The sequence below is a fragment of the Mustela erminea genome, chromosome 14, assembly GCF_009829155.1.
Source record: "Mustela erminea isolate mMusErm1 chromosome 14, mMusErm1.Pri, whole genome shotgun sequence".
NCBI classification, from domain to species: Eukaryota; Metazoa; Chordata; class Mammalia; order Carnivora; family Mustelidae; genus Mustela; species Mustela erminea.
In genome coordinates, this window is record NC_045627.1 from 76,525,139 (window position 1) to 76,552,568 (window position 27,430).

Sequence of the window (27,430 nt, forward strand, 5' to 3'; positions counted from 1 at the left end):
TAAAGGAGTAGGTTGGGTGCCTTGTATGCCTAAACTACTATTAATTGTATGCAAACACCAGCTCTAAGCGTATCATTTAGAGCAGAAGGTAGTAAATCAACAGTCATCTAAGTAGCCAATGCTTTCAAGGTGTGCCAGGAGAGAAAGGGCAGAATGATGTACTCATTAAAGAGTGATGGGTGAGCAAGGATAGCTTTGTTAAAGCTTTAAAGTATCGGGAACCCAGGTGCAGGAAAAAGAGACAAAATTTAAGAGTGGTCAAACTTGTTTGTTATAGATCCATTCAGAATATCCTTCCATTTAAAAAGTAGGTAAGTGAAATGTATTGTCAATTTTCCCAATGGAGGATACTTTTAAAACAATGCAGGGTAGTGAAAGTCCTTATGTTCCAAACATAAGGTGTGCCTGTTTCTGAGTCTCAGAATAATCTGTCAGCCTTCCCATTTAATTATGACCGAGATTCAAGTCAACTGTTGAGTGTTCTAGAGATACACGTTCTGTAAATTCCAGCTGGCAACGAGTGGAAAGACTCCAAATCCCTTAAAAATATGCCATGGAGTAGAAAGAAAGAGTAGTCAAAAAATGGAGAAAAGAAATGAAATTCTTTTGAAAGATTATTTCTTTTTTTCCAGTTTGACCTCAAAAAAATATAATCAGATATATGGCTTACTCAGTTTACTTATAATCTCTCTGTCATGGAAGATTTTCTAAAACCTGCCCTACCTTTCCTGGAAATCAAAACCAAAATCCACTCTTTTTACAGTGCAGGGAAAAGAGAGGGCTCCAAGTTTATTCAAATAGAGACATGCAGACATCTTGAGATATTCTAATTTTATCCCTTTCACTTAGGAAAAGCCATCGAATCAGAGTTTCCAACTTCAAATACTAGTAATACATTAATATTAATTAAGGTGCACCTTATAATTAAAATTCAGATTTCTATCTTCGAGGAGAGCCCAGACATTATTTGAGCATCTAGAGGCCTTTTATAACATCAGGTGATGTTACACTTCAGAAAGAATAAGGGGGAACTAGTTTTGACAGAGTTGGCTGACTGCCCACATGAGGCCCCTATCCGCTTTACATTTTATTTTTCTGATGTTTGTCAACTTTTGTCTTCCCAGTGGATGTCTAAGGGAGATCAGTAAAGAATACGGAACATTGGCGGAGTTTTAAAACAGGCTTGTCTTTCAAAATAACATTCATTTGCAGGAGAAAGTTTCACGGCACAAGAAGTCACCATGAATTATTCATCAGTCACAGAGGGTGCCAACCTGCAGGTCCCCTGTACCTCTCAACAAGTGTGGACATGTGAGGTGCAGGAGAGCCAGGTCCCCGGTCCTACGTGTCCTGGGTAGGAAGGCAAACATCAGCTCACTGGACATCCTGGTAAGCAGAGAAGGGCAGAGGGCTCGGAAGTGAAGGTGGGAGGGTACAGAGCGGATCTGCCTTACATGGAACTACCCGCTAGCCTATTCTGAAACCAAAATAAGTTACAATCTCTTATCTTAAAGGGCCCAGTATCAAAAGAGGCCACATGAATCGACACAGTCTGCTGGCTTCAGGGAAACAGGCCGCAAGACGGTGCCGGGCCACCTGTGAAGTTGGGGTGGTGTCTGCCAGTCACTGGGGATGCTGAGCAGGATAAGCTGGGTCCCTCCTGAAGCCAGTCTCTCCAGGGGACAAACTCCCACAAAGCACAACTATGGGGGAAGCATTCTAGAGATGGGATCCAAACTCAAAGCACCTGCGTGCCCCCATGTCGGGGCACAAAAAAACGACATCCTCAGGAGGAAAGAATTCATCTCCGAGCTATGTTAACATGGAAGTGTTGTCATGGAAATGGGGCCTAAAAAGGTGGGGGTGGGGAACAGGAGCAAAAATGGAATCACAGGCTTCGCTCACAGTCACTGAAGACTCTTTTTAAAGTGCTCCAACAGACCAATCTAAATTTAATTTAATTTATTTCTTTTAAAGATTTTGTTGATTTGAGAGAGAAAGGGAGGGAGGGAGAAAGAGCATGGGGGGAGGGGCAGAGAGAGAAGCAGACCCCCTGCTGAGCAGGGAGCCCTACATGGGCCTCGATCCCAGGACCCTGGGATCATGACCTGAGCCAAAGGCAGAACCTTACCCGACTGAGCCACCCAGGCATCCCTAATTTAATTTAATTTAGCTGGATTCCCACTACAAAATAGTCATGTCAATTTTTTTTTTTAAGATTTTATTTATTTTGACAGACAGAAATCACAGGGAGGCAGAGAGGCAGAGAGAGAGGAAAGGAAGCAGGCTCCCCGCTGAGCAGAGAGCCCGATGCGGGGCTCGATCCCCGGACCCCGGGATCATGACCTGAGCCGAAGGCAGAGGCTTTAACCCACTGAGCCACCCAGGTGCCCCAATAGTCATGTCAATTTAAAAACCTCATTATATTAATAATATCTTTAAACACATTGCCAAAGATGATACATATTTAACAACAAAAAAAGTTATGCACATAGAGTGCTAATATATTGTAAATAAGCCTAAAACTATTTGAGCCAACGGAAACGCCTCTGAACTCTCCCCATCTTTAAAGACATGGTCTGGCCCAGGCAGCATGTATGCCAAGTTTACAAAATGAACAGTCAAACAAACCTTGGTTGTCTTCAACCACGTGATGAGGCTCCATGAACTCAGTCTGTTCCCAGGTCATTCACTAAACACACAGATCTCAGAGCTTAAGATGTCAGCTTTTCTTCACAAGGTGGCCGGGCACACACGGAAGGACTGCATCTACTCAGAGGGAAGGCTTGGTCCCTGGCTTTCCTCCCAGGAGTTCGTGGGCTGAGCCGGACTCCAGAAAGGGGTGTGCCACCCAGAGGGTGTGCCCCAGCCGGCTCAGGAAGAACGAGAAGTTTCCTGCATGATTCTTGCTCCCTCCTCGTGCACAGAGTCCTCACCCTCTTCTCCTCCCCACTCTGGCTCCCACCAATTCTGAAGACCGCTCAAGAAAACACCAGTTCCCTGACATCACACCTGCAGAAAATCATCCCTTCCGCCATTAAAACGCGCCCGGAATGACCCTCGGGTTTTCCTCCATTCTGCACAATCCAGAATCCAGATTTTGGTCACTGTCATTTCACAATAACTCAGACACATGAGGCAAAAAAAAAAAAAAAAAAAAAGAAAGAAAGAGAGAGAGAGAGATTGATCTTCCCAAGCCTTCTGCCTCCTTTTTATCGTTTAATGAATTATTGTCTCACCAGATGGGCACTTACTGCTTTTTTGAATACAAGGATTTAACAAAATTACTATAACTCGAGCAGGTTCCTTTTACTATCAGCCGGACTATTCCTCATGGCTTGGGATGTGGTTCCCTGACAACACACTGGTCTGAGGCAAGCCGTGGACTTTGAGCCCGTTTTATATTAGGTACAGGCTGTCTGAAAACAATGACCTCATCCGGAAAGGCGCAGGAAAGAGACATTTTTTTCCTTTAGTCAGGAATGCCCTGATGCTGGGTTGAATTACCCGCCACCCACAGTCCAGAGTTTCTCCTAGTTATTTTTGAACACAGGGGCTTTTGCAAATTGGAAACATTACGAAGATACAGTTTAAATGGGAAAAGACGCTTAGGACAACTACCCCCAGCCTCTGGTTAGGAGCTTGGAGGAAACTGACATCATTGTTTTAAGTGTGAGGGTAAATCATTTAATTCCTCTAATTAAGATAAGCACCAACACCATTCTGAGATATTAATTTAATATAAAGCCCATAAACTACCCACTGGAAGGACAGACTACATGATCACATTGTTTCAATATCAAGTTTGATTAATTGCACATCCCTGGCTTACTCTCTTCTAGCTGGCTTTTTTGTTTTGTTTTGTTTTGAAATGGCTCTGGGGACAGCCATACTCCTGGATTACCCCAACCACTCTCCTGCTAGCCCAGGCCACTGCCTAGAACTTTTGGCTTCTGATAACATTCTCCTGACCTGGCCAAATCACCAGGCGCCAGACAAAGGATCACAACTGGACCACTCATTGATAAAATGCTTGGCATTCGCAGAGCTGTCTTATGTCAGCTGCTGCCAAAAGGCCAGTCACATTGATGGAAATCTTCTGATTACGCCTAATGCCTAACATTCTCATGGCAGTGATTTCATGCTTTACCCTAGTGGGGTTTTGTTGTTGTTGGTGTTAGTGTCTTGGGAATCTTACCAAACAGTGGAATAGGAGCCTTTCACAACTGCGGGGTTTTGTTTGTTTTTGTTTTTTATTCTCATTAGCCTCATTTCAAATGTAATGGAAGCTAGTTTTCCCGATTCCCTTGAAATCCCAAATTATGATTCCTACCGTATTTGACATGAAAAGCAGAGGAAGAAACCACGTGTAGTGCTGCTACTATTTCCTGGGGCTAACCCAGGACTCCAGCCCAAAGCAGCTTGCATGGGTTCCTTGCCCCTTCATAAGGCAGGACTGCCGAGGGTAGAGGGCAAGCCGATACTGAAACTGACTTTGGGAGCCATCAGCCAATGCAAAGCAGCTCCTTCCGAGCCACAACCTCCCAGATTTGACACAAATACTTGGGTGATTTATTAGACTCCACGAACCAATCACTCAAAAACAGTTTAAAACATACAACCAGGGGTGCCTGGGTGGCTCAGTGGGTTAAGCCTCTGCCTTTGGCTCAGGTCATGATCCCAGGGTCCTGGGATCAAGCCCCGCATCGGGCTCTCTGCTCCGTGGAGAGCCTGCTTCCTCCTCCCCCGCCCCCGCCCGCCTCTCTGCCTGCTTGTGATCTGTCAGTCAAATACATAAATAAAATCTTAAAAAAAAAATAAAACGTTCAACCATTTTCTAATTACATGGCAATGGTACTTCTAGAAGGTCATTTAAAAATCAGAGATACTGGGGCGCCTGGGTGGTTCAGTCAGCTAAGTGTCTAACTCTTGTTCTCAGCTCAGGTCATGATCTCAGGGTCATGAGATGGAGCCCCAAGTCCGTTCTGTGCAGGGTCTGGAGCCTGCCTGAGATTTTCTCTCTCCCTCTCCGTCTGTCCCTCCCACCCCCAACTCACACGCCTGCTCTCTTAAAAAAAAAAAAAAAAGAAAAAGAAAAAGAAAAATCAGAGATACTGTTGTATGTTCCTTGCCATACGTAACTCAGTCATCTAGGAACCTCAGTGCAAGCCTCTCCCTCAGAACCCCTCGGAACTCTTCCCAGGAAAGCAACTGTCAGTCAGCAAAGTAAATGAATAAAAATGCTTTAATTTGCATAGTCACCTAGATTTGAGAAATACTTGATTGAGCATTGTTAGGTTTCTTAACCGTGGATTTCTCAGAGACATGAATATGCACGTGTGCCTTGTAACTCTGTAAGAGAAGAATAAGATAAGCATTTCCCAAATTTATTTGGTCAGAGAACCCTAACCCCAGCACAAATAACTCCACACAAAACCCTGCTCAAGGGAAGGAGAGCACTGGACAGGGTTTTTGAGATAATTCTGTTCAGAGCGTCAGAGATGACACACCTTAAAGCCAGAGGACTTTAGGGACCGGCCCGAGGCGGCACAGAATGCAGCAGCAGGTTGACTCTGCCCGGCAACGCTTGGCTCTGCTGTCTGGGGGCTTCGACGGGCCACGGCGCCCGGCTCTGGCTGCAGGGAAGGTATGGTCCCCAGAGATGCTGCATGTTCTTGGGCAAACAGCACATCTTAAAACAGATTGTGTGAAAAGACCTGGCCTAGGAGATGAAGCCTACCCGAATGGGATTTATGGCAGAGCTGAGAGACAGGAAGAGCCGCTATCAGTAAGGAAACACGCACGGGCCCCAGCCTCATCTTTCAAAGTCAGCGAAGAGAAAGAAACCTAAAGCAAATTGAATTCCATTAAAAAAAAAAAAAAAAGATTCCTCTGGGAAAGATGAAAATGACATTTCTTGAAAGGTCACATTCACGGGGCGCCTGGGTGGCTCAGTCGTTAAGCGTCTGCCTTTGGCTTGGGTCATGATTCCGGGGTCCTGGAATCAAGCCCCGCATTGGGCTCCTTGCTCAGGAGGAAGCCTGCTTCTCCCTCTCCCACGCCCCCTGCTTGTCTTCCCTCTCTTGGTGTATCTCTCTCTGTCAAATAAATAAATAAAATCTTTAAAAAAAAAAAAAGTCATATTCAATAAGGAAGAAGACCCTTCCAGACCCTAACTAGAAAGGCACAGGAAAACAGGGAAGAGCTGATTTGTCATTCCCCTTGAACTTATGTTCTGCTGATACTTTGTTATAAGCCCAGATGGTTGGCCCCAACCCAAACTCAGCTGTGACTCCATTGGAAGGATCAACTTTAAGAACTGAAAGAACTTGGAGTTCACCAAGCCCTTAAACACAAAGCACTCCGCAAGACTAGAAGGGTCTTTATAGCACACAGGTATCTTTGTGCTAGCAAACCTAGTTTCTGCTTGTGATTTCCAGGTAGATTCCACGTAATTATTTTTATGACTGGAAAGAAAATGTTAAGGACTTTACTAAGAATATCAATGCCCATTACCTATGGTCACGTCTATCAGCTTCATAAACTGCAAACAGAACGGCCTCGTCACTATTCATAGCTCCCCTGTACTGAGGGCTCTCTCTCTCTCTCTCTCTCTGTAGGCATCAAACAAAGATTCCCTCGCTGATTTCTTATAACCTTCTGAGGCATGCACCATTACGATCTCCATCCTAAAGATGAGGCAGCTAAAGTGGAGAGAAGTTAAAGAAATTGCCCCAGGTCACTCCCCCTGCGAGAGATACAGCTGTGGCTCACACCCAAGCAGCTGGAATCAGAGGCCATGCCCAGGATGCTAGAACTTCCTCAAGACATTGCAAAAGCTCAGGGAGAATCATTTTATCAGAGAAAATGCCAAAGCCATTTCCACCACACCTGAAATTATGAGTTGACGCAAAACACGAATTTAGTGATACAAGAATTACTGCATACCCAAAGGCTGCTAATGCTTTTTTTGCAAAAAGTCTAGAACACTGAAAACTGAGGGTGGGAGGGTGGGGGGACGTTCTTATTATTGATGTCAAAAGAATCATTTTTCTGAGTCATTTTCTGTTTTCATGAGATTCTCCTGAATTAATCTCATTCACAAAGAGACACAGCCATTGGCTAGCCTCCATAAGGCGGCAGTGAGGGGAGAACCATCGTGGCACACGGCTCCCCCGCCTCGTGCCTATGGTACAGGGCAGTGTTTCCTGTTCAGGTTGGAGATGCCAACCAACACTTACTAGACCGGGGACAGGCAGAAGGACCCAAGTTCTTGACCTGGCTCTAGCTCACCAGTGATCCTAGGCAAACTGCCAAGCTATCTTCTAAACCTATAAAATGGGCCACTAAGGTATGCTTTGTCTACATCAGAAGAGATGAGAGACAACAAAACTCACCCATATTTTCGGTCAGCTTTTTCTCTTCTCCTTTTCCCCCCCTCCTTCCCTTTCTTTCTCCTTCTGTTTCTTTTTATTTTCCCTTTATTTATTTATTTTTTGGCCAATATTTGTCAAAAAGGATTTGAGATAAAATCTCCAGCACACAGAAACTGGATTCTCCACAGCAATCTTAGAAGGTCAGTACCTAGAAGAAGGGTGTTATTAATCCCTCTTTAACAGAGGAGAAAATGAAGGCTAGAGAGAAAGTGACTTTTCTCAAGGTCACCGCTTGCAGACAGAGGAGCTGGGACTCCAACTCAGTTCCAAGGGTCGTAGTCACCATGCTACAGTGAGGTGTGATACAATGACCCAGTGTAACCATCTTCAAGCCTTCTCCCCGCTGTCCTGCTGAAAGAATCTGCAATTACCAATTAACCGATATCTAGGATGTTATTCATGCAAGCCTTTTCAAACAAAGAGGGAAGAAGTAGAAACAGAATGTACTTAGTGGTTGGCGTGAGAAGCCTTCAGCATCGTGCCCTGCCCCCGCCATTAAGTAAGGAGTTGACAGTGGTGGACTTGTTACTTCCTTGCCCCCTTACCTACTTTGTCTGCCTTGACTCTTGCTCCCACCTGCTGTTGCTGGCTACTGGGACGAAAAGGCCTCTGTACTCCCTGTGAAAACAACAGGCATTTCTCTTCGGTGACTCATTTGACACAAATAAGCTGTAGGATCGGGATGGGGGTGGGGGGATTCCAATCTTCCTGTGCTTCAGAAAGAGCAGTGAGGATCAAGTCTACAAGGAAGAAAATGACCGCAGAACGAGCAGATTCTACCGCACTTTCATTGTAAGAGGATCAAGTGTTAGGTTAAATCATCATGATTTCCTAGAGTCTGGATTTTTATGATTTCTACATTAATTTCCATTTGGCTCCGAAGGGAGAGACAACCACGGCATCTGTAAAATATTGCACACATAGCTGCATCCCTAAAGAAAGGACAAGGGTATTTATTGACAGTGTTAGGCACAGAGGGCTGCATTTTGGATGGAATTTCTTGTTGCTGGAGGGTAGGAAAGGAAAATAAACACCTAGAAGACACGTACCTGCCCCAGCAATGTTACGACATCGTTCCGTCTCACTTATTCCTTTGGCTGCTTGTACCTCCACCAAGCTGGTCCACTACCTCCTTGGAAGCAGGGTCCAAAGTTAGTGGGAAGAGAAAACATGGCACATTTCCATGAGGTTGAGGATGCTCCCTCAAACCGCTGACTCAATTCAGCTTCCCAGCTCACTCTGAGGGACTTTAACATTCTGTATGACCCTGCCTAGTTAGCAGTTAACTGACAGTAAAACATTCATACTTAGTCTCTAATGCAAGCAACCATTTACTTATGGTCACAGGCAAACTAATTATTCCAAAGACTTTCCTATTGACTTTTGAAAATCTTAGTGGTTTGTCTCTGCCTGCTTTCCACTTTCATTTGAAGATCCAAAGGCGGTTACACTAGTTTGTAACTACGTATATCACAACCTTATAAATCTAATAAAAAAATCAAAACAACAATCTTTCTACCCAGTTCCAAATTCAAGAGGGTAAGTCTAGTGTAAGGAATTTAACGATACAACAAAAACAACAACATTAAGCCAATTAAGAATAAGTCAATTCTGAGGATGTCTTGCTACATGTTTTTAGACTTCCTAAAAACCAGACTCTGGGGTCAAGGACAAGATCACCTTTAGCAGTCAAGTACTCCTGCAAACAGAAGACTCCAGATAGGGTGTGTTCCGTTCCTGTGAGCACACAGACACGGAGGGTGTGGAATCTGGGGGAGGGAGGGTGCTTTAGATCATCTCATCTGGGTGTTCTGAAGCTCATGTACAGAATAATCAGGCTTTTCAGGGACTGGGGTGAAGGCTGGATTCTGGTTCCCACCCCAACCTCCACCAAAGTAACTACGGCTCATCTGCCTCCTTCTCTGAGTTTCCAGATAAATCTTTATTTGAAGAAAGGGTTCCTAGCTCAAAACAAAACATACTCTTCGAAAAATTCCCCAACTGTCCAATCTTTTCATTTTACAAAGGAGGAAAAGGAAGGCCCGTGAGTTACGGACTCGTCCCAGGTCCCAGGATGAGTAGCAGCCAGCGTAGGGTCACACCAGCCGCGGGCTCTGAGCGGCGCACTCCAGTGCGTGCACTTTCCCCCAACTGCCAGTTACACAGCCCCCAACACACAGGACCCCCGTCCTTGTCCTTGAATGCACTCAGGTCTGCGCACGGTGGCACAGCCCTGCACTGCAGACTTGTGGTTGTGAGGGTGGTCTTATTCTTGACCTTGCTCTCATCTTTATCCTTCTTATTTTAGCATTTTTAGAGTACTAGAAAGTGGCAGGATGGTAGCAAGAGTCCTGCCCTCGGAAGGTAAAAATGAAACTTTCTGAAGTTTTATGTCAGTCAATAGAAAATATTTGGTTGATAAAAGTTGAATTTATACTCAACTTAGGATGAAGCAGGATGTGTCCTGCTTGCTGTGTCCTTCATTCTCCAAGTTGAAGTGCTCAGCAAAGCCCCGCTGAGCGCACAGTGTGGGGTCTAGCCCCAGGTCCCCTCCGTGGTTCCAAGCCTCTGCAGTTCATCTGGGGTTGCATTCCAGATAAATGCCACAGTCCCTGGATCCAGGAGGGTGGGCGCTGCATCTTGTTAAACATGATGAGACCCAAGTGGGAGTAACAAAAACTGATGAATTAGAGTGAACTACTCCAGCTATTCCTGGGGTCCCTGATTTACACAGGGTTCCTGCAAATAACTCCTAAAGTGATCCCCGTTGCCATCCACTAGGTGAGCATCTGAGCAAGTTGTTTTATCCATATGAGTCTCAGTTTCCTCACCTGTAAGATGGGGTAATTATAGCAGCTACTTTATGGGGTGTTGTGAGAATTTAAGGAAGCAGTTCCTGGTACATAGTAACCCTTATACAAATACTAGTCGTCACAGTTATTCTTCTTATTAAAAAAAAAAATTAAGTACTAGACAGAGAGACCGGGGGCAGGATAGTAGCAAGATGGCCAATGTGAAATGAGAAATGAGGGGTGCCTGGGTGGCTCGGTCATTTGGGTGTCTGCCTTTGGCTCAGGTCATGATCTTGGGGTCCTGGGATCAAGCCCCTCATTGGGAGTCTGCTTCTCGCTCTGCCCCTTTCTCTGCCCCTCCTTCTAGCCCTCTCCACCATCACTTGTGATTTCTCTCTCTGAAATAAACGAAATCTTAAAAAAATAAAATAAAATGAGAAATGAAACAAAATTGTTCTGAAGTTTAATGTAAGTCAATAGAAAAATAATCATGGGTTGATAACAGAGGAATTTACAAATCGGGATCCTGGTCAGCCTCACCGGCTGTTCCAGGGTCTGGCTCCTCCCAGTCCACCTGGGGCATCAGCAACGCCCTCATCTGGGAACTCGTTAGAACTGCAGGACCTCGGGACCCAGCCCTACGACTGCCTACCAAATCAGGATCTACCTTTTAACAAGGTTTCCTGGCAATTTCCGTGCATAGAAACCCTGGAGAAAGGCTGCTTTACAGTATATACCGAGATTTCCCCATTTGTAGGTAAAAGGAATGAGACCTCACTTTTTTTTTTTTTAAAGATTTTATTTATTTTTGAGAGAGATTGAGAGCCTGCACAACCAGGAGCAGGGGGAGAGCGGGAGGGGGCAGAGGGAGAAGCCGACTTCCCATTGAGCAGGGAGCTTGATGTGGGGCTCCATCCGAGGACCCTAAGATCATGACCTGAGCTGAAGGCAGATGCTTAACCGACTGAGCCACCCAGGCGCCTGGAATGAGACGTCATTCTCCAGTTACATCTCCACACGTTATCCTAAATCCTATACCCTTTTTCATCAGCCCTCAGGTTACATAGTTTCACACTATGTAACAGTGTGTCTTTAGTGTGTCTTAAAGCAGTTTCACACTGCTTTAAGACACACTAACCTGTGTCTTAAAGCAGATGTTCCTCTTATGGAACAGAGCAACAGCTCAGGAGGACATCCACAGCCACAAAGTCACCTCTTATTAGTAATGTCAATGATTTAAAAATGTCATCCTCATGCTTGTCCATCCACAACTAACATTTCTCAGGCTCTTAAAGTGTGCACGGATTAATGCAAGGTTAATTACTCTGTACCCATAACGCCCTTTCAAGCAGGCATGACTCTCCCCATTTTTCAGAGGAGGGGAGCAAGGCTCAGGGAGGCAACATCGCTTTTTCAAAGTCAAGTTGAACGGGGGAAAGGGCCTTTCTGAAGTCCACTTTCTTATTACAAATTAAGGCCTACAACACCCAAAGTACATTTCTGTAAAATGGGGAGGAGGGATTATGTCCCTTTGAATGTGAAGAAAACTGAGGCCACAGAGTGAGAGAACGATGTAGAATCAACCGCCTGAGACTCAGGTCAGAACGTGGTCCATCAGAGTTCAAGTTTCTCAAGTTAAAGAATTCCGGGGGCACCTGGGTGGCTCAGTCAGTTAAGTGTCTGTCTTTGGGTCAAGTCATGATCCCAGGGGCCTGGGATCGAGCCCTGCATTGGGCTCTCTGATCAGTGGGGCATCTGCCTCTCTCTCTCCCTCTGCCTGCCCCTCTCCCCACTTGTGCCTCTCTCTGTGTGTGTCAAATAAAATATTAAAAAAAAAAAAAAGAATTCTGGTGCCAGAATTTCCAGTGAGGGGCACCTGGATGGCTCATTTATTTAAGCAACTGACTCTTGGTTTCAGCTCAGGTCATGAGATCAAGCCCCACATCAGGCTTTGCACTGGTGTGGAGTCTGCTTAAGATTCTCTCTCTCTCTCTCTCTCTCCCCCTCTCTCTCTGCCTCTCCCCACCGCTCTCAAGGAGAGAAAGAAAAGAAAGAAAGAAAGAAAGAACCCATGATAACGCAATGGCATTGAAGAGCTGGGGAGGAAAGGACATATAAAATGGAAAGGACATTTTCCATTCATGAAGCTTTGCACAACCAAACCAAGGAACTTCAAATTTTCATCTCAGCAATCAAGAGCTCACTGGGGTGTCAGATTCTTTGGCAAACCAGAACCTCCAGATTCTTCTTGCCGTGACTTGTGCAGCTGGTCCTCATCAGCATATCCCAGCGAACATCCCACGCAATTACTCTCGCACACCTGTGAAATTCTCCCAGGTACGGTCTCTCTGGTCTCGCTCGTGAAAGTCAGAACTCAGCAACATGCATCACAATCCTTCCTTGACAGCACCAGCAGCCTGAAGTCAAAGATGCAGGTTTTAGGATCAGGAGGTCGGGGCTCCTTGGCCAGGCCCCAGAGAATGCCTTCTACCTACCTTCATCCCTGAGCCCAGCAGGGAAAGAATCAGAATTTGCTGGCATAAGACTCTGTATCCGTTTGTGAGGGCTGCCACAACAGAAGACCACGGACTGGGGTGCTTAAGCAACAGAAATTCATTTTCTCCCAGTTCTGGAGGCCAGAAGTCCAAGATCAAGGCGTCGGCTGGCAGGTTTGGCTCCTGAGGGCTCTCTCCTTGGCTTACGGAGGCTCACCTTCTCTCTGTCCTCACCGGGTCGCCCCTCTGTGCGTGGATGTGTCTAGCCGTCGCTTCCTCTGTGTCCAAATATCCTCATTGTGCAAGGACACAGGTCCCATGAGATTACGGCCCACCCTAGTGACCCCATTTTAATTATATTTTTAAATTAAAGGCTCAATTCCCCCAGTCACATTCTGAGGTACTGCGGGGTAGGGCTTCAACATGTGAATTCTGGGAGGACACAAGTCAGCCTGCACCACACGCTGGCGGGATCTTGTCACTCATCACCACAAAGTCCTAGTGCTAAGCGGACTCATCCACTTGGGCTCAGTATGAACAAGAATCCCTAATAGTCTAACTCTCCCAGGCCCGTGACTCAGGGCAACCTGAAGAAGCAGGCGAACAAGGGTTCCAGGTCAGACCTTTGCTTCTCCATCTGTGCTATCAGAGACGAACAATTCTCGGCCTCCCTGTCCACCAACATGGCCTGTCTTCTTCCCCGCCCCCACTCATCACGCGCTTCTGTAAGGTCACGCTGAGGTGGGTTTTTAAAAAATTTAAGTGCCCCTTATAAAACAGTCTGAGTCAGAGATGAACGGTTGCTAAGAAGTACGAGCTGGAAGGAAGAGCTGGCATCTGGCGCCTCGAAAGGCCTCTGGGGCCTGGGGGCAAAGCTGCTGAGCGTGGGCTGGGTGAGTCCTGGGGAGCCAACCCCGGGCTTCCCAGACAGCTGTTACGCACAGCAGGACAGCCGGGGGGCAAGAGCCAGCCCCAGGCTGGGCCACTGAGCCGAAGCCGCCACCCCAGCCACTGCCAGCGAGCAGGGGTAAGAACACCAGCAGGGGCGGGTCTGTCAGGAGGGTGTGGCTTCACACAGAGTGTGTGCAAAGGGCTTCTAACGACAGATAGGAGGACATCATGTGTTCGTGGGCACCTAAACCGTCACATCACAGGAACAGAGCCAGACGAGAGGGAGACTGGCACTTTACTATGAAAGAGAAAACCCACACGCATCACTTAGTCTAATAAACCTCCTTCGTTAGATTGCCCTACATTTCAATTTTAGGGATTCCACTATTCTTCACATCATCAATGTTTAAACTTGGTTCTCCAAACCTATTCATGTGAATATAAAATGCTATAATGCCCTTTAGGGTTTTAAAAAATCATTTTGCCATTTCGCTTAGGTATGTAAGTGATTTAAAGTAAAAATTGTTTTAGTTCCATAAATTAAATATTTTTAAAGATTGTACTGTAGAGACCTCTTCTTGTACATGCAGACCAAGACAACTACCATGGAAAATTATGCCAGCAAAGAAACAAAAGAAAAAATCAATCGCCCAAATAGAAATTTCCTGATTAGTTCATTAACATAGTTGAAGGAACAACTAAGAATTACTAGATATTTAAGGAAAACAACCAGCACAAAGAGGGGTCAAGATGAAAATACAAACATAGGATTCTAGAGAAAACATATAATTCATGCAACAGAAGAGGACCTAAACACAAACTCATATTCAATTCATATCCTTTCAGGTGTTTAAGAACACACTGTATCCATGAAATAAAGATGAGAAAAAATAAAAGGAGCCAGAGAAAAATAGAGTTTTGACAAATTAAAAACCAGTATTAGGGGTGCCTTGGTGGCTCACTTAGTTAAGCGTCTGACTCTCGATCTCAACTCAGGTCTTGATCTCAGTTCAAGCCCTGTGCTGGGCTCCACGCTGGGCATAGAGCCTATTTAAATAAATAAAAATAAATATGAAATCATTATGAAAATAAAAATGTCAAGATCTCCAACAAGGTAGAGCAAAATAAAAAAAGACACTGAAAATATGAAAAAAGAATTAAGAGACATGGAAGAGGGTTAGCGTTCATATATTAGGAGTCTCATCAGGAGAGAACAAAGTAGGGCACCTGGGTGGCTCAGTGGGTTAAGTCTCTGCCTTCAGCTCAGGTCACGGTCTGAGGGTCCTGGGATCGAGCCCCACATCGGGCTCTCTGCTCCGCAGGGAGCCTGCTTCCTCCTCTCTCTTTCTGCCTCTCTCTGCCTACTTGTGATCTCTGTCTGTCATATAAATAAATAAAAATCTTTAAATTAAAAAAGAGAGAGAGAGAGAACAAAGTAGAGGGACAATTCTCCATGTTGGAAGACATTGGTCTTTATATGGAACGGGCTGAATAAGACAACAGTCGAACAGCAAGCATGTCCTGGTGGAATTTCGAAACTCTGAAGATACAGAGATCTACAAAGAGATCAAGGCGATCTATCAGAGACCAGATCAGGCTACCAAGGAAGTAAAAGGATTCTAGCCGCCACCAGGCTTGGCAGACCCTGTGGATGTCAGGAGATAGTAGAACAAAGCCTTTTGAGTTTTAAGAAAAACATGGCTTTGAATCTGGATATCTATACCTGGTCCAACAAGCATGTGGGCATAGTAAGGCATTTTCAGACATGCAAATATTCAATTTACTTCTCACGCACCCTTACTGAAAAGTTACTTGAAGATGAACTCAAACAGAAGAAAAAATTAGGGGTGCCCAGGAGGCTAAATCTTAAGCCTCCGTCCGACTCTTGATCTCCACTCAGATCTAGATGTCAGGGTGGTAAGTTCAAGCCCCACACTGGGCTCGATACTGGGCATGAAGCCTACTTAAAAGAAAAAAAAAAAAAAGAAGGAAAAATTAATCCTCAAACATAAAGCTACTGATTCCAAGAAAACACAGAATTAGTTTAAGAATTAAATGGGGGTGGCCGAGAATCCCCTAAGAGCAGTTACGACAGATCTAGAATCCAGTGAGTCCAAATTAGAACATGGTCCCAAGAAAGCATCTTCAAAAAGTGTATTTCATTCAACAAGTTAGTATCATTAAGAGGATGGGAGATCTTGGTGATGCTGTTGATATGTACATTTTGCTTAAGGGGGAAAAAAAAAGAATTGGAATTAAAAGCTCTATGTAAATTAAAAATCTGTATAAGAAAATCACAGTCCAAATGTGAAGCAAATGAAAAAAATTACATAATTTTGAGAAAAAAAAAAAAAGAATTTGGCCGAGGGCACTTTGATGATGAGGCTTTGATAAATGCCAGAACATTCTCTAAGTAAAAAAGTCTTAGTGCACAAAATTGTAATTCCTTCTTTATAGGTCCAATCACATATCACTTGTGCAGTTGAAAATATTTATATAACTTCAATATTATAAATGCTTTCTACTGGTTTTCAGAGCTAAAAATCAGCTTATAGGCATGCTGGGTGGCTCAGTCATTAAGCGTCTGCCTTCGGCTCAGGTCATGATCTCAAGGTCCTGGCATCAAGCCCCGCATCAGGCTCCCTGCTCGGCGGGGGCCCTGCTTCTCCCTCTCCCACTCCCCCTGCTTGTGCTCCCTCTCTCGCTATGTCTCTCTGTCAAATAAATAAATAAAATCTTAAAAAAAGAATCAGCTTATAATAAATATGAAAGCATACAAGTTGGCAGATTTCAAATATTATAAACCTTGACAGTATAAAAGCAAGGCACCGCCCAGAACAGTGGGAGGGCGGGACAAATGGGTCAGAGAAAAAAAGCGAGGGGCGAGGGGACAATTCCCTCATTTCATATCACAGGGAGTCAAGAGGTGTTATTTAGAGTCAGATGAAAAACAGTTTATCATTTAGAGTTAAAGAGACAACCAATCGTAGATTTAAAACTAATGAAACTCTGGACAGGAGTATTAAAGGTAGTTATGAGACGTGGTTGAAAAAAGTACAAATATTATTTAGAATATTATTTAGAATTATAGTGGTACCCAGCAAAAGTAAAAAACGAACTTTTCAAAGACAGTTAAATCTGTTATAAAAGAGCAAACACAGGAATCTGTGATGGTTCATTGTACTATTTGGGTCATGTTTATGACCAAAATCTTCAAACACAGGCAGAGTGAAGGATACACACTGAATTTTGACTTTGTAATATGGCAACTTATGATCAGATTCTTAGAATTCTAATATTTGAGCTTAAGAAACTGAAATGGCCAATTTCTATTCTTCTCATTCTTTCTTTTTGAACGACAGGCAAAAAAATAAAATATTTCAGTGTCCTGTTTTCAAGCTTTCTCTCTAAATACCACACGGTATGTGAGGAAAGTCTTTACTGCTATTAATCAAAAACTCAAATTGCAATCTAATATATAGCCTTCCTAAAACATTGGCTTTTGAAATATCATAGATATTTTAATGAGTTATAGGAGAATTTTAATTAGGTGAATAAAACTTATGGGTCTTGTGAATATCAACTTGAGAACAGAATGTGCAGAATTATAGGTTTTAATGATAAAAAAAATTGGCTTGTATATTAACATCAATGTTTTCTATATTTCTCGTCTTTAACTAATGGTTTGTCGTGACTATGTGTTGAGTCATATATGAGAAAGAAGAAAAACACTAAAATAGCATAACACCCAGTATCACTAGAAGTGTTCATATAAATAATAAGTCAGCCTCACCACTTAAAATACACTTTCCCTTACTAGGCATTCAGAAGCTCTCAAACCACTCATTCTTAAAAATATTATCTAAACAATCACTTCATTTGATGATTTCTTAATTAATTAATATCTTAATTATATCTGATACCATTATTATTTTTAAATACATGAACTCGAGGAATATCTAGATAAATTAATTCAGACATCTGTAAACCCTAATAAGGGAAATTCTACCACATACAATTTCTGCTGAGTAGAACTTGATTGTTATGATGCATGGAAAAGCCTCTGTGAAATACTGGAAGTTTTACAATCTTAGATATAAATAAAGTAAAATCATCTATGTGCCTTCAGCCTGGAATGCCCTTCATATCCCCTCACAGACATAATCTCCACCTACCGGTCCAAAGGATTTTACTTATCTTTGACACTCAGCTCAAAGACCCCTTCTTCCTTGAAGCTGTCCCTTCAGATCCTAGTCTAATTCGTCACTCTACTGACCCTCTGTGGCTACAGCCATTTATCTAACCTCTATTACAGCACACTGATGTCAGGGTCGTTTGTCTCTGTGTGTGTTTTCCAACAGATGTAGGTTTTAGTAATGGCGGAAGAAGGGGTAGGTATTATTATACCCATTCTACAGATGAGAAACCAAAGACTGAGAAAAATGAAACAACTTCCTCTCAGGTCCCATCGCCTTCAGCTGGGGATCCCAGCATCAACTCTGTCCCCAGCCCACACTCTTAAAGACCACAGGAGGACCGCCCTGAGAGCTGCCCATACAGCTCATGATTTGGTCAGTCACCTACATTGCCTCCAAAGTATCTGGTCTGTGCTTTACACATTACCCATTCTATACATTGAATTTGGCCCTAGCTTACATGAAATACTGCGAGAATATAGTGTAAAATAGCTCATCAGTCACACACATTTGAACAAGAGTTCAGAAGGCTCCCGAGCTCGGGCTGGGGGCATGGTCCACCACCACCCTCTACTGGAGAACCAGGTTCTCACATGAAACTTGCGTGCCTTCTCACCAGAACGAGCTCAATGATCCCTTTTCAGAGTCAATGTACTCTATCTTCATCCCTGAGATACCTGTGGATTCTCCTCATAGAGACAATGTGTAAAGTGTATACTCACGTTGCCAGAAACGCCAGCGAACAAAAGCTATTGGACTTAGCACTCAAGAAACAGGAGCCACTTCTCAACAGTGTATTGAGAACAGCAAGGACCGACTTTCAAATAGGGATATTTTATGCCTATGAGACTCTATGCCTAAATTCAGGCTGCCACCTGCCATCTGTAATTTACTTGGCATTTTTTGGTTTGGTTTTTCTAGTTACTCAGTGACTCAAACAATTTCCCATTTTCTCTCTCTCTCTCTCTCTCTCTCTCTCCCCCCGACTTCTCCTACTCTCTCCCTACTTCCCTGCCACATACATTCTGTCTCCTAATGTTACATCTCTAAGGTACCTTGGAGTGAGTAACAAGAGATTAAATTGTTACCACATAAACTATGAAAATGTAACTGTACAGTGTTTCTCAGTAGACTATTTTCAAAAAGGGAGATTATCTATAAATTTGTTCAGCCAGTTACAAAACTAGAAGTTAGGATGTGCATTACACATCGGCAGAGATTTCCTAATACCCAGTTTCAAGCTTTCTTTAAATTGGTTATAGCTCATTTATTTTTTATATAATTTTCAATAAAGGGATTCACTGGCAAAGCCTACCTTTGGTCAGTCCGAGGGGAAAAAAGATTAACTTAATGGCAGGGCAAATCAGCCTCCCCCTTCCTGCGTGGCTGTGGGGTCCAATGTCTTTTTTTCTGGCATGCCTGGGAATGTGAAAGTACACTTTGTTACAGGCTCTTTTTACAAAGAGAATTCACAAATTGTTTCCAAGGATAAAGATTTAGTGAATCACCAACTCTAATAAGGAGTCAAGTCCAACTTCAGTGAGTTCTGATTCTCAAAGACAAACTCATGAATAGTTCATACGCCAGAGGAGAAAAGCTGCTTTATAATTCCTTTCATGTATACTAGTCTTAAGACCTTTCCAAAGGATTTGGTAATTGTGCCAAACATTTCGGAGCCCACTGGAGGACCTTAAGCAATATGGTGAGGACATAAGAAATAGAAGTTTGAGCTCCCCCGTTTCCTAAGTACCAGGTCTGGTTCTTAAAGTAAACATGTGCAGAGTCAGCTCAAAATCCGCTGAGAAATGTCTGCTTCATGCCATGACCTCTAGGCAGAAATGTACTTCCATGCAGGGATATTTGTGCTCACTCTCAAGACTTCTGGGCGAGAGCGTAGAATTCTTTAAATTCTAAAACCAGACAACAGGCAGAATCCCGGCTTGACTGGAATACACCCGCCTGAGCTGTGTTTTCGAGCAGTAGCTTATTGGCAAAGGCTATGAAGCCAACAAGTATACTTTCTAGACATCATCCTACAGCCCCAGTCAAATGTGGGTCCCCAGGAGGGTCCTGCTGTGATCCACGAGGGGATGGTCACTGGCGGGCAGGATGCAAATTAGCTGGGAAAGGCAAAGACCCGGAAGAGCGGAACCTGGAAGGAGTACTCCAAAAACCATTATTTTTTTTTTTTAAGATTTTATTTATTTATTTGACAGACAGAGATCACAAGTAGGCAGAGAGGCAGGCAGAGAGAGAGGAGGAAGCAGGCTCCCTGCTGAGCAGAGAGCCCGATGTGGGGCTCGACCCCAGGACCCTGGGATCATGACCTGAGCCGAAGGCAGAGGCTTAACCCACGGAGCCACCCAGGCGCCCCTCCAAAAACCATTATTAACAGAGGTCGGACCTGATGAGTACGGAAGAAGGAGAAAGGAACTGGGGGTGGGCGGTTTGGGAATAAGCCAACACAGGAGACCGATAGGAAATGGAAGAAGCAACACATCCAACGAAACTGGATGTTGCCCCTTGGCGAGAAAGTCTGTACCAGGACAGGCACAAAAACAAATGTGCTCTCTCTTAAATATGGTGCCGTGTGAGGGCGGAAATGCACAAGAGAATGAAGCCACTGCAACTTCCAAAGGCAATCATTTAAAATATTATTTTAATTTATTCAGGGAGTCTCAATACTCAAAATCATAACAAAAATTTGAAATTGTTTGAAGAGTCTTATTTTGTGTGCAGAACACTGCAGGGCCAGGGCCGTGGCGTGGGTGATGGGATATGGGTATTGATCAAATTGCTTGTAAATATATTCCTTCAGGTTGTTTTCCAAGACAAGTAGCTGACAGGTCAGGTTGGCCCTACTACCTCGAAGACAAGGCCATGGTCATTCTCACCATAAAGGACTGGATCCACTGAAAAAGTCACCAAGTCAAACTCACATCTTCAAACCTGAACCTCAAGACTATGCTCCTTCTTGATGTCAGCCTAGAATCTGATGGTCCATCAACCAGAATCTGAATCAGTACATGATTAGGCAAGGAGACACAAAAACTCACTACATATAAATAAACACAGCAAAGGCTAAAGGATGAGAAAGCCTTGGGGAGTCACGCAGATTTAGGCACAGGCTCTCTTTCTAGGACAGACTTCATATTGTTTCTTCACAAGGCTCGTTCTGGTATCTGAGTCACATAAGTAATATTGTATCAGCAGCAGCGTAGCTCAGTCACCAACTCATCGACAAAGTGTTGCGGGATACCCCTGTCAATCACTAAATCCTATACCTTGGGTTCTTCTCGCTTAGGTTCCCCAGCGATGCTGACACCAAAGTTGACCCCAAGGAACAAGTCAATGCACCTTCCAATGCACTGGAAGCACAAACCGTAGGCAATTACAAATCCCAGAGCCCGTTTCTTTCCTCCTGGTAGACCAATTGCAGCTTGCCGTTGAAAGGAGGGTGAGAACCATTTCCAGACACCCCTGTGATGAGGCCCGAGGCTACAGACATCCAAGACAACTGCTGAATTACCATCGGCAGAAGAAAGGTCACAAGAGATAAGCTTGGGGGAAATATTTTCCTAAAAGGAGAGACTTTGTTCTGTGGTTTAATGTGCAACATCCCCCATGGGGGTTCCTTATCCTAACTCCATATAAAAAGAATGATCTGCTACTCTGATTTGTTATGTTTCAGAGTTTTGTTCAACAGTAAAAAAAAAAATCTAAGAGCCTTCCCAGTCCTGTAGAGAAGCGAAACAGCATCTCCCTAGACTTCCAGGAAGCCTGTACACTTCCACTCATACAGAATGGAACTTGAGAGGCCGGCTCCACCAACAGAAATATAAAGTGAGTCGCTGACGTCATTTAAATCTTCCCAGGGGGTGCCTGGGTGGCTCATTGGTGAGGCGTCTGCCTTTGGCTCGGGTCACGATTCCAGGGTCCTGGGTTGGAGTCCCGTGTTGGAAGAGACCCTCTCCCTCTGCCTGCTGTGCCCCCTGCTTGTGCTCGTGCTCTCTCTGTCAAATAAATACATAAAATCTAAAAAAATAAATACATAAAAATAAATAAATAAATCTTCCTAGTAACTGCATTTAAAAAGTAAGAGGAAACGTGAAATTAGTAACAATTACTTCATCTAACCCAACATATCAAAACACACTAGCCCTTCACCAAGGACCTAGTAGCCATGTACAGGAGGGGGCTGTCATCTGGCCACTGCGGTCAGAGGCCAGAGGATCTCAGAGTTGTCCAGTTGTCAGGATTTGGCTTTGCTTTGGATGACAAATCTGAAGCTCCCCTGGGCTTCCTGAATTTTAGTCCCTGCAAACTGACTACCAAACCGCCTTCAGCGTTTCACTAAGCTACTTTGCTGGTGGCTCACCTTCAAAGTCTCCTTTGAGGGTGGGTCTTGTATGTGTCCCCATGTGGTGCCACAGACAAAACTGTCTCGGTGACAGGAAACCTTATGAAAACCTTCCTCAGCCGTAAGGACTGACCCAGAGAAGGACGGCGGGGGTGAAACGCATGCTGGGCCATCTCTAGTGATGCAGCCACCGGCACATTCTTCAACAAAACGATGTCAGCGGGCACCTTTCCAAGGCCGTCCTGGGCTGGCGAGGCAGCGACGCCCTCAGACACGGGCACAAAACCTCCCCACCTGAAAACCAGCAGGGAGTTCCCCGGAAGGGCCTCCTCCTGCCGGTCCAGTCCTCTCTCCGTGCTCTCTCTACCACAAATGTCTCCTGGCCAAGCATGGGTCCAGGGAAAGGGACCCTCCTCTTGTGCGACTCCAAACCACAGGGGACTGGTTGGTAGAGGCAGAAATGACACCCACAAAATGCTGTATTTCTGGTGAAAGAAGAGGCAAGAGGGGTTAGAAGAAAAAGTGGAGAAAATACAAAAGAGAGAGAGAGAGAATGAAAGAATAGCAAATAAGTTAATTTTAAAAAGAAACATTCTCTTCCTACATTTGAGGAAGAAGGACAGGAAGGGAGAGAGGGAAAGAGTTGGGAAATGGAGGGACAGGGGAAAGGGAAAAAGGAACTGCAGTCATAAATGGGTAATAAGATCCACCTATCCTAAAAGTCAACTCTATGTAATAATAAAATATAGGGTCACATTCTCAGTGCGGGAGTGAGGTAAGAGACAAGCCTTCTAATATAATTAATAGAAGCAGATTTATCATGAAGCTGATAATGCTTAAGCTTCAGGGACTCTTACTTGCAAGGACCCTTTCAAAGTCCTAAGAGGATCCATAAGATTTTTCACATGGCTACATGTCCATAAAATTTACACACACACACATACACACACACACACACACACACACGCACGCACTTACACACATACTCAAAGATCATTTTAACCAGAATCCTTTTAAGACCGCCATCTCTTGGGGCACCTGGTGGCCTCAGTCAATAGGATGTGGGACTCTTAATCTTAGCGTTGTGAGTTTGAGCCCCACACTGGATGCAGAGATTACTTAAAAATAAAATCTTCACTAAAAAAAAATAAAAATAAAAATAAAAAGACTGTTGGGGTGCCTGGGTGGCTCAGTGGGTTAAGGCTTCTGCCTTCGGCTCAGGTCATGATTCCCAGGGTCCTGGGATCGAGCCCTGCATTGGGCTCTCTGCTCTAGAGGGAGCCTGCTTCCCTCCCTCTCTCTGCCTGCCTCTGTGCCTACTTGTGATCTCTGTCTATCAAATAAATCAATAAAATCTTAAAAAAAAAAAAAGACTGTCATCTTTTTGCATTTTGACCCTTCACCCACACCCTTTCTGTAGGTTAGTATTTAAGTACCCAGGGTATATTTTAAGAATCTGGCTAAGGAGCAGCTGAGTCAGAAACATTTAGTTTGGGGTTTCATGGAATATATTTATGGGGCTGATGGTCACTACCATGTATAGTTACATTTTTGCTACTGTTGCAAAGTGTGAGAATGATTTCCAGGAACACTCCCACTGCTTATGATGCTGACTCACCTACTGCCATGACATGAAGACGTGAGACTAGAGGTCATATGATAAGAATTGTCCCATGGCATCCAGCACAAGGATTGTGTGGGTACTGGAAGAGAAACAGAGTTGAAATTGTATGAAGGAGAAAAATGGTCTATGGAAAAGATCTTCCAATCATCAGACATGTAAAATCAGAAGTAAAGGATTCAGTCCTCGTCAACGTCAGAGGTTCTTTCCTATCATGAATATAGTTGGCAATGAAACAGATAGTGTTATAGATGCAGCAGACATTATTAAGGGGGCACACATGAAATAGAATTTATCAAAGTTCCACTTTTGGTAGATCCCAAACTATAGCAGGGAATGCAACTGACTATGAAATTGCTTGTTTTATATATTCTAACTAGCAATAACAACAAATAAGTAACAATAACCTATGTTATTGAGGGATAAAAGCATTTTTCTTTTGTCTGTGTGGGAAAACTAGAAAACTGTTGTCATGTGAGGAAGCAACCGAAGAGTATGCTGTTTAAAATGTAAGGGGGAAAGTATTAGATAAATATGTCATAAGGGCGCCTCGATGGCTCAGTCAGTTAAGCCTCTGCCTTCAGCTCAGGTCATGATCTCAGGATCCTGGGATGGAGCCCTGTTAAGCAGGGAGTCTGCCTTTTCCTATCCCTCTGTCCCTCTCCCAATTTGTGCTAGCTCTCTCTCTCTCTCTCTCTCTCTCTCTCCCCCCTTCCCCTCCACCTAAATAAATAAATAAATAAATAAAATCTTTTAAAAAATATGTCATAAAATGTTTATTAACTGCCTGTTATTCTATATTTTCTGACATTTGGTAATTGTCATTTTTAGAAATTTGGCATTTCTTAGGGGCTCTTTTTCCTTAAGTAAACATTCATTTATATGCCTAATTTTGTATTCCTAATTTTCCATCCTTTTACCTAAAGTGGGATCCTCAATTTATATAAGCTTCAGGCTTCATAAAACCTGGATCTCTCCCTAATTAGCAAAAATAACTACACACGCCATCATCCCTACCACGTGCACACATAGGTATACACACGAACACACACATGCACACCTATCTACTTGGGCATATCTACCACTGTATCCACTCCTTTCACAGATTCAACTGCTTGACTGATCCAGAGTTAGAGGGACTCAGCTGGGGTGGGGAAACTATCAGGATTGTATTAAAAAGCAATTTTGACAAAATGCACACATTGGCTTCACAGAAGGAAATACATGGGTCCATTATTTGCATACTGTTTGGGTTCCATTATCTCCCTAGAAAAGGTGAGGCTCTGGAACGTTTGCTTGTCTCTCATTCGCTCTGTATCATTCCAAAGACATTTTGATGTGTCCTACTCAGAGATGACCTATACGCTCGCACCTGATTATAACGTGGACCTGAAAAGGCTGCTCAGGGACTTTGATACTGTTCAGGTTATTCCTCGCCCATTTTGGGGTCACTTGCCCATCTACAGCATCTATAAGCCATCATATACTCATCTGTTAAACAAGTGAATTTTTACCTGTCATAAGAACAACAGTAAAAAAAAAAATCATCTTATTTCTGGTTGTTATAAGCAAGGTAATGACTACTGTGATCCAGCTTCCCATTGGAAATTTGGTTTTACTAGGGGTATGGATATTTTATTTTGTTGATTTTCTCTTTGTAGTCATCCCATTTCAACTTATCACGAGCCCTTCTGTTGCTATAATGATGCTTTTCTAGAAACTGTGTATGTTCCCTGTCTTTGGATGCTCAGTTTCCAAGGTGACAGTGTGAAGACCACTGAAAAAGCCAAGTGTAAAGCTTATGATGGACGCAAGTCTCACAGTCCCACACCTCACTCTCGGGCAGGACCAGGGGTGGCCAGCCCTCACACTAGACTTACGTAGCAGCCTGGGTCCCAGCAGGAAGCAGATGGAACTTTCAAACCGGATTGTCTGAAGAAAGCTGAACAAAGGGCATGTTTACTGAGGTCCAGGAGGGGGTTAGGGGAACCTAACAAGGCACAGGCACTGCACAGAGGCCAGCCACAGTGGAACAATGTCACTACTTCCAGGTCTAAAGAGGCAAGAGGCAGAGTAGATGCTAGAACTGAAGTGGGTAGCCGAATGGAGAGGGCGACCTCACAGGAGCTATAGCCTTTCACAGAGGGACAACCAGCCAGTGGTGGCCTGCTGGGGAAGGGGTCATGGGGATAAACTCCCAGCCATATTTTCCAGAGGAGCCATCACTGGCAGGGGTAGAGGTCAGTCTCTGGGAGCCCAGAGCAGGGCAAACGGTAGAGAGAGCGGAGTTGAAGGACCATGAGGAATATAGGCCATGTATCCTTCAGAATGAGAGGGAAAATGTTAATTACAATGTACATTAATGCTATAATTAAAAGCTATGGTAATTCCTTCATAGGGCCTGAAAATTATAATGTAGAGGTATAAGATGATTTTCAAACCAATCTAATAAATGCATAAAGTAGAAAATTTCAAAACAAAAGGACTGCAGACCCACACTTAGATTGGTTACACTTAAGTGTACCTTCTATTGGCTGATATCCCCAAGGTCATGTTGGCTTTCCTGTTTTTTTTTTTTTTTAAAGATTTTATTTATTTATTTAATTGACAAAGAGAGAGAGAGAGTGAGAGAGGGAACACAAGCAGTGGGAGTGGGAGAAGGAGAAGCAGATCTCCTGCCGAGCAGGGAGCCTGATGTGGGGCTCAATCCCGGTTCCCCGGGCATCATGACCTGAGCCAAAGGCAGACACTTAACGATTGAGCCACCCAGGTGCCCCCATTTTCCCACATTATTGCTCCCTTCAGATGGAATGTCCAAGATCCCATGAAAATCCTTTGCCATTTGTTATTCTGTCATGAAGGAACACGGGAGCCACAGGACGGTGTTATTTAAGTTCCCAAAATAAGATCTGGCGATAAACTATACATCCCAGAGAAATCAAAACCAAGTGTGAGGTGACCAGAAGTGGAAGGTCAAAAAGGAAATTGTCAAGAGGGTACCGCTCAGGGGAGGGGATGATGAGGCTTCTACCCTCACCGGTCCCACCACTGGCATTTTCTTAGAGAAAGCATAGTATTTTCACTTTGGTTCATCTTTTTTTCAGGGACTAAAGAACTTTGAGGGAGTCATAATTCTTCCCGTTTCAACCAGCCAGCGTCATTCAACAGGATCCCGCCACCCCCTCTCCCCCGCAAAAGGGCAGCTTTGAAGAAAACTTCACTCCTCTCAGTAAAGGTAATAAAAACAGTGAGGAATTCCCACACATCTTCCTCTATATGGAAAAATAGTAATTAGTGAATATCATTATTGCACAGAACATTGTGTCTTCCTGCTTAAAAAACACACACACAATGGATTGAGTGACAGCCAAAAGGGACTCAAATGAGACAAAAATGGGAAGCTGCCTTCCACCTCTTCTGTGTTAACCACCCTCTGTCCTGGAAGGTGTACGGTCTACACACCAGGAAAATCATCTCCCAGAAATGCCTATGGAGGAACATCCTATAAATATACCATAATGAGCCCTCACAACGATTTTACATTTCCCGAACATTCTTCCCAAAAGAACATTCTTCCCAAAAGAACATTCTCAGACCTGGCCAGCCTGTGCTGTTTAGCCTGCAATGGGGTGCCTTGTC

General features: G+C 44.0%; 1 protein-coding gene across 18 annotated transcripts in view; it reads right to left on the bottom strand.

Moving 5' to 3' along the window:
• ABLIM1 (actin binding LIM protein 1) overlaps positions 1–27,430 on the bottom strand; it is a 300,396-nt gene that overhangs the window by 217,580 nt on the left and 55,386 nt on the right. For 2 of the 18 annotated variants that reach the window (XM_032313773.1, XM_032313787.1), the window contains exon 1: positions 2,632–2,832. The exons of 1 other annotated variant lie outside the window; for it this stretch is intronic. In XM_032313773.1, the coding sequence (XP_032169664.1) occupies positions 2,632–2,689 (58 nt within the window). In that variant the 5' untranslated portion in view covers positions 2,690–2,832. Of the gene's footprint in view, positions 1–2,631; positions 2,840–27,430 lie in introns of those variants that run through there. 15 more of the 18 variants (XM_032313792.1, XM_032313780.1, XM_032313791.1 and 12 more) reach the window with 11 other exon arrangements.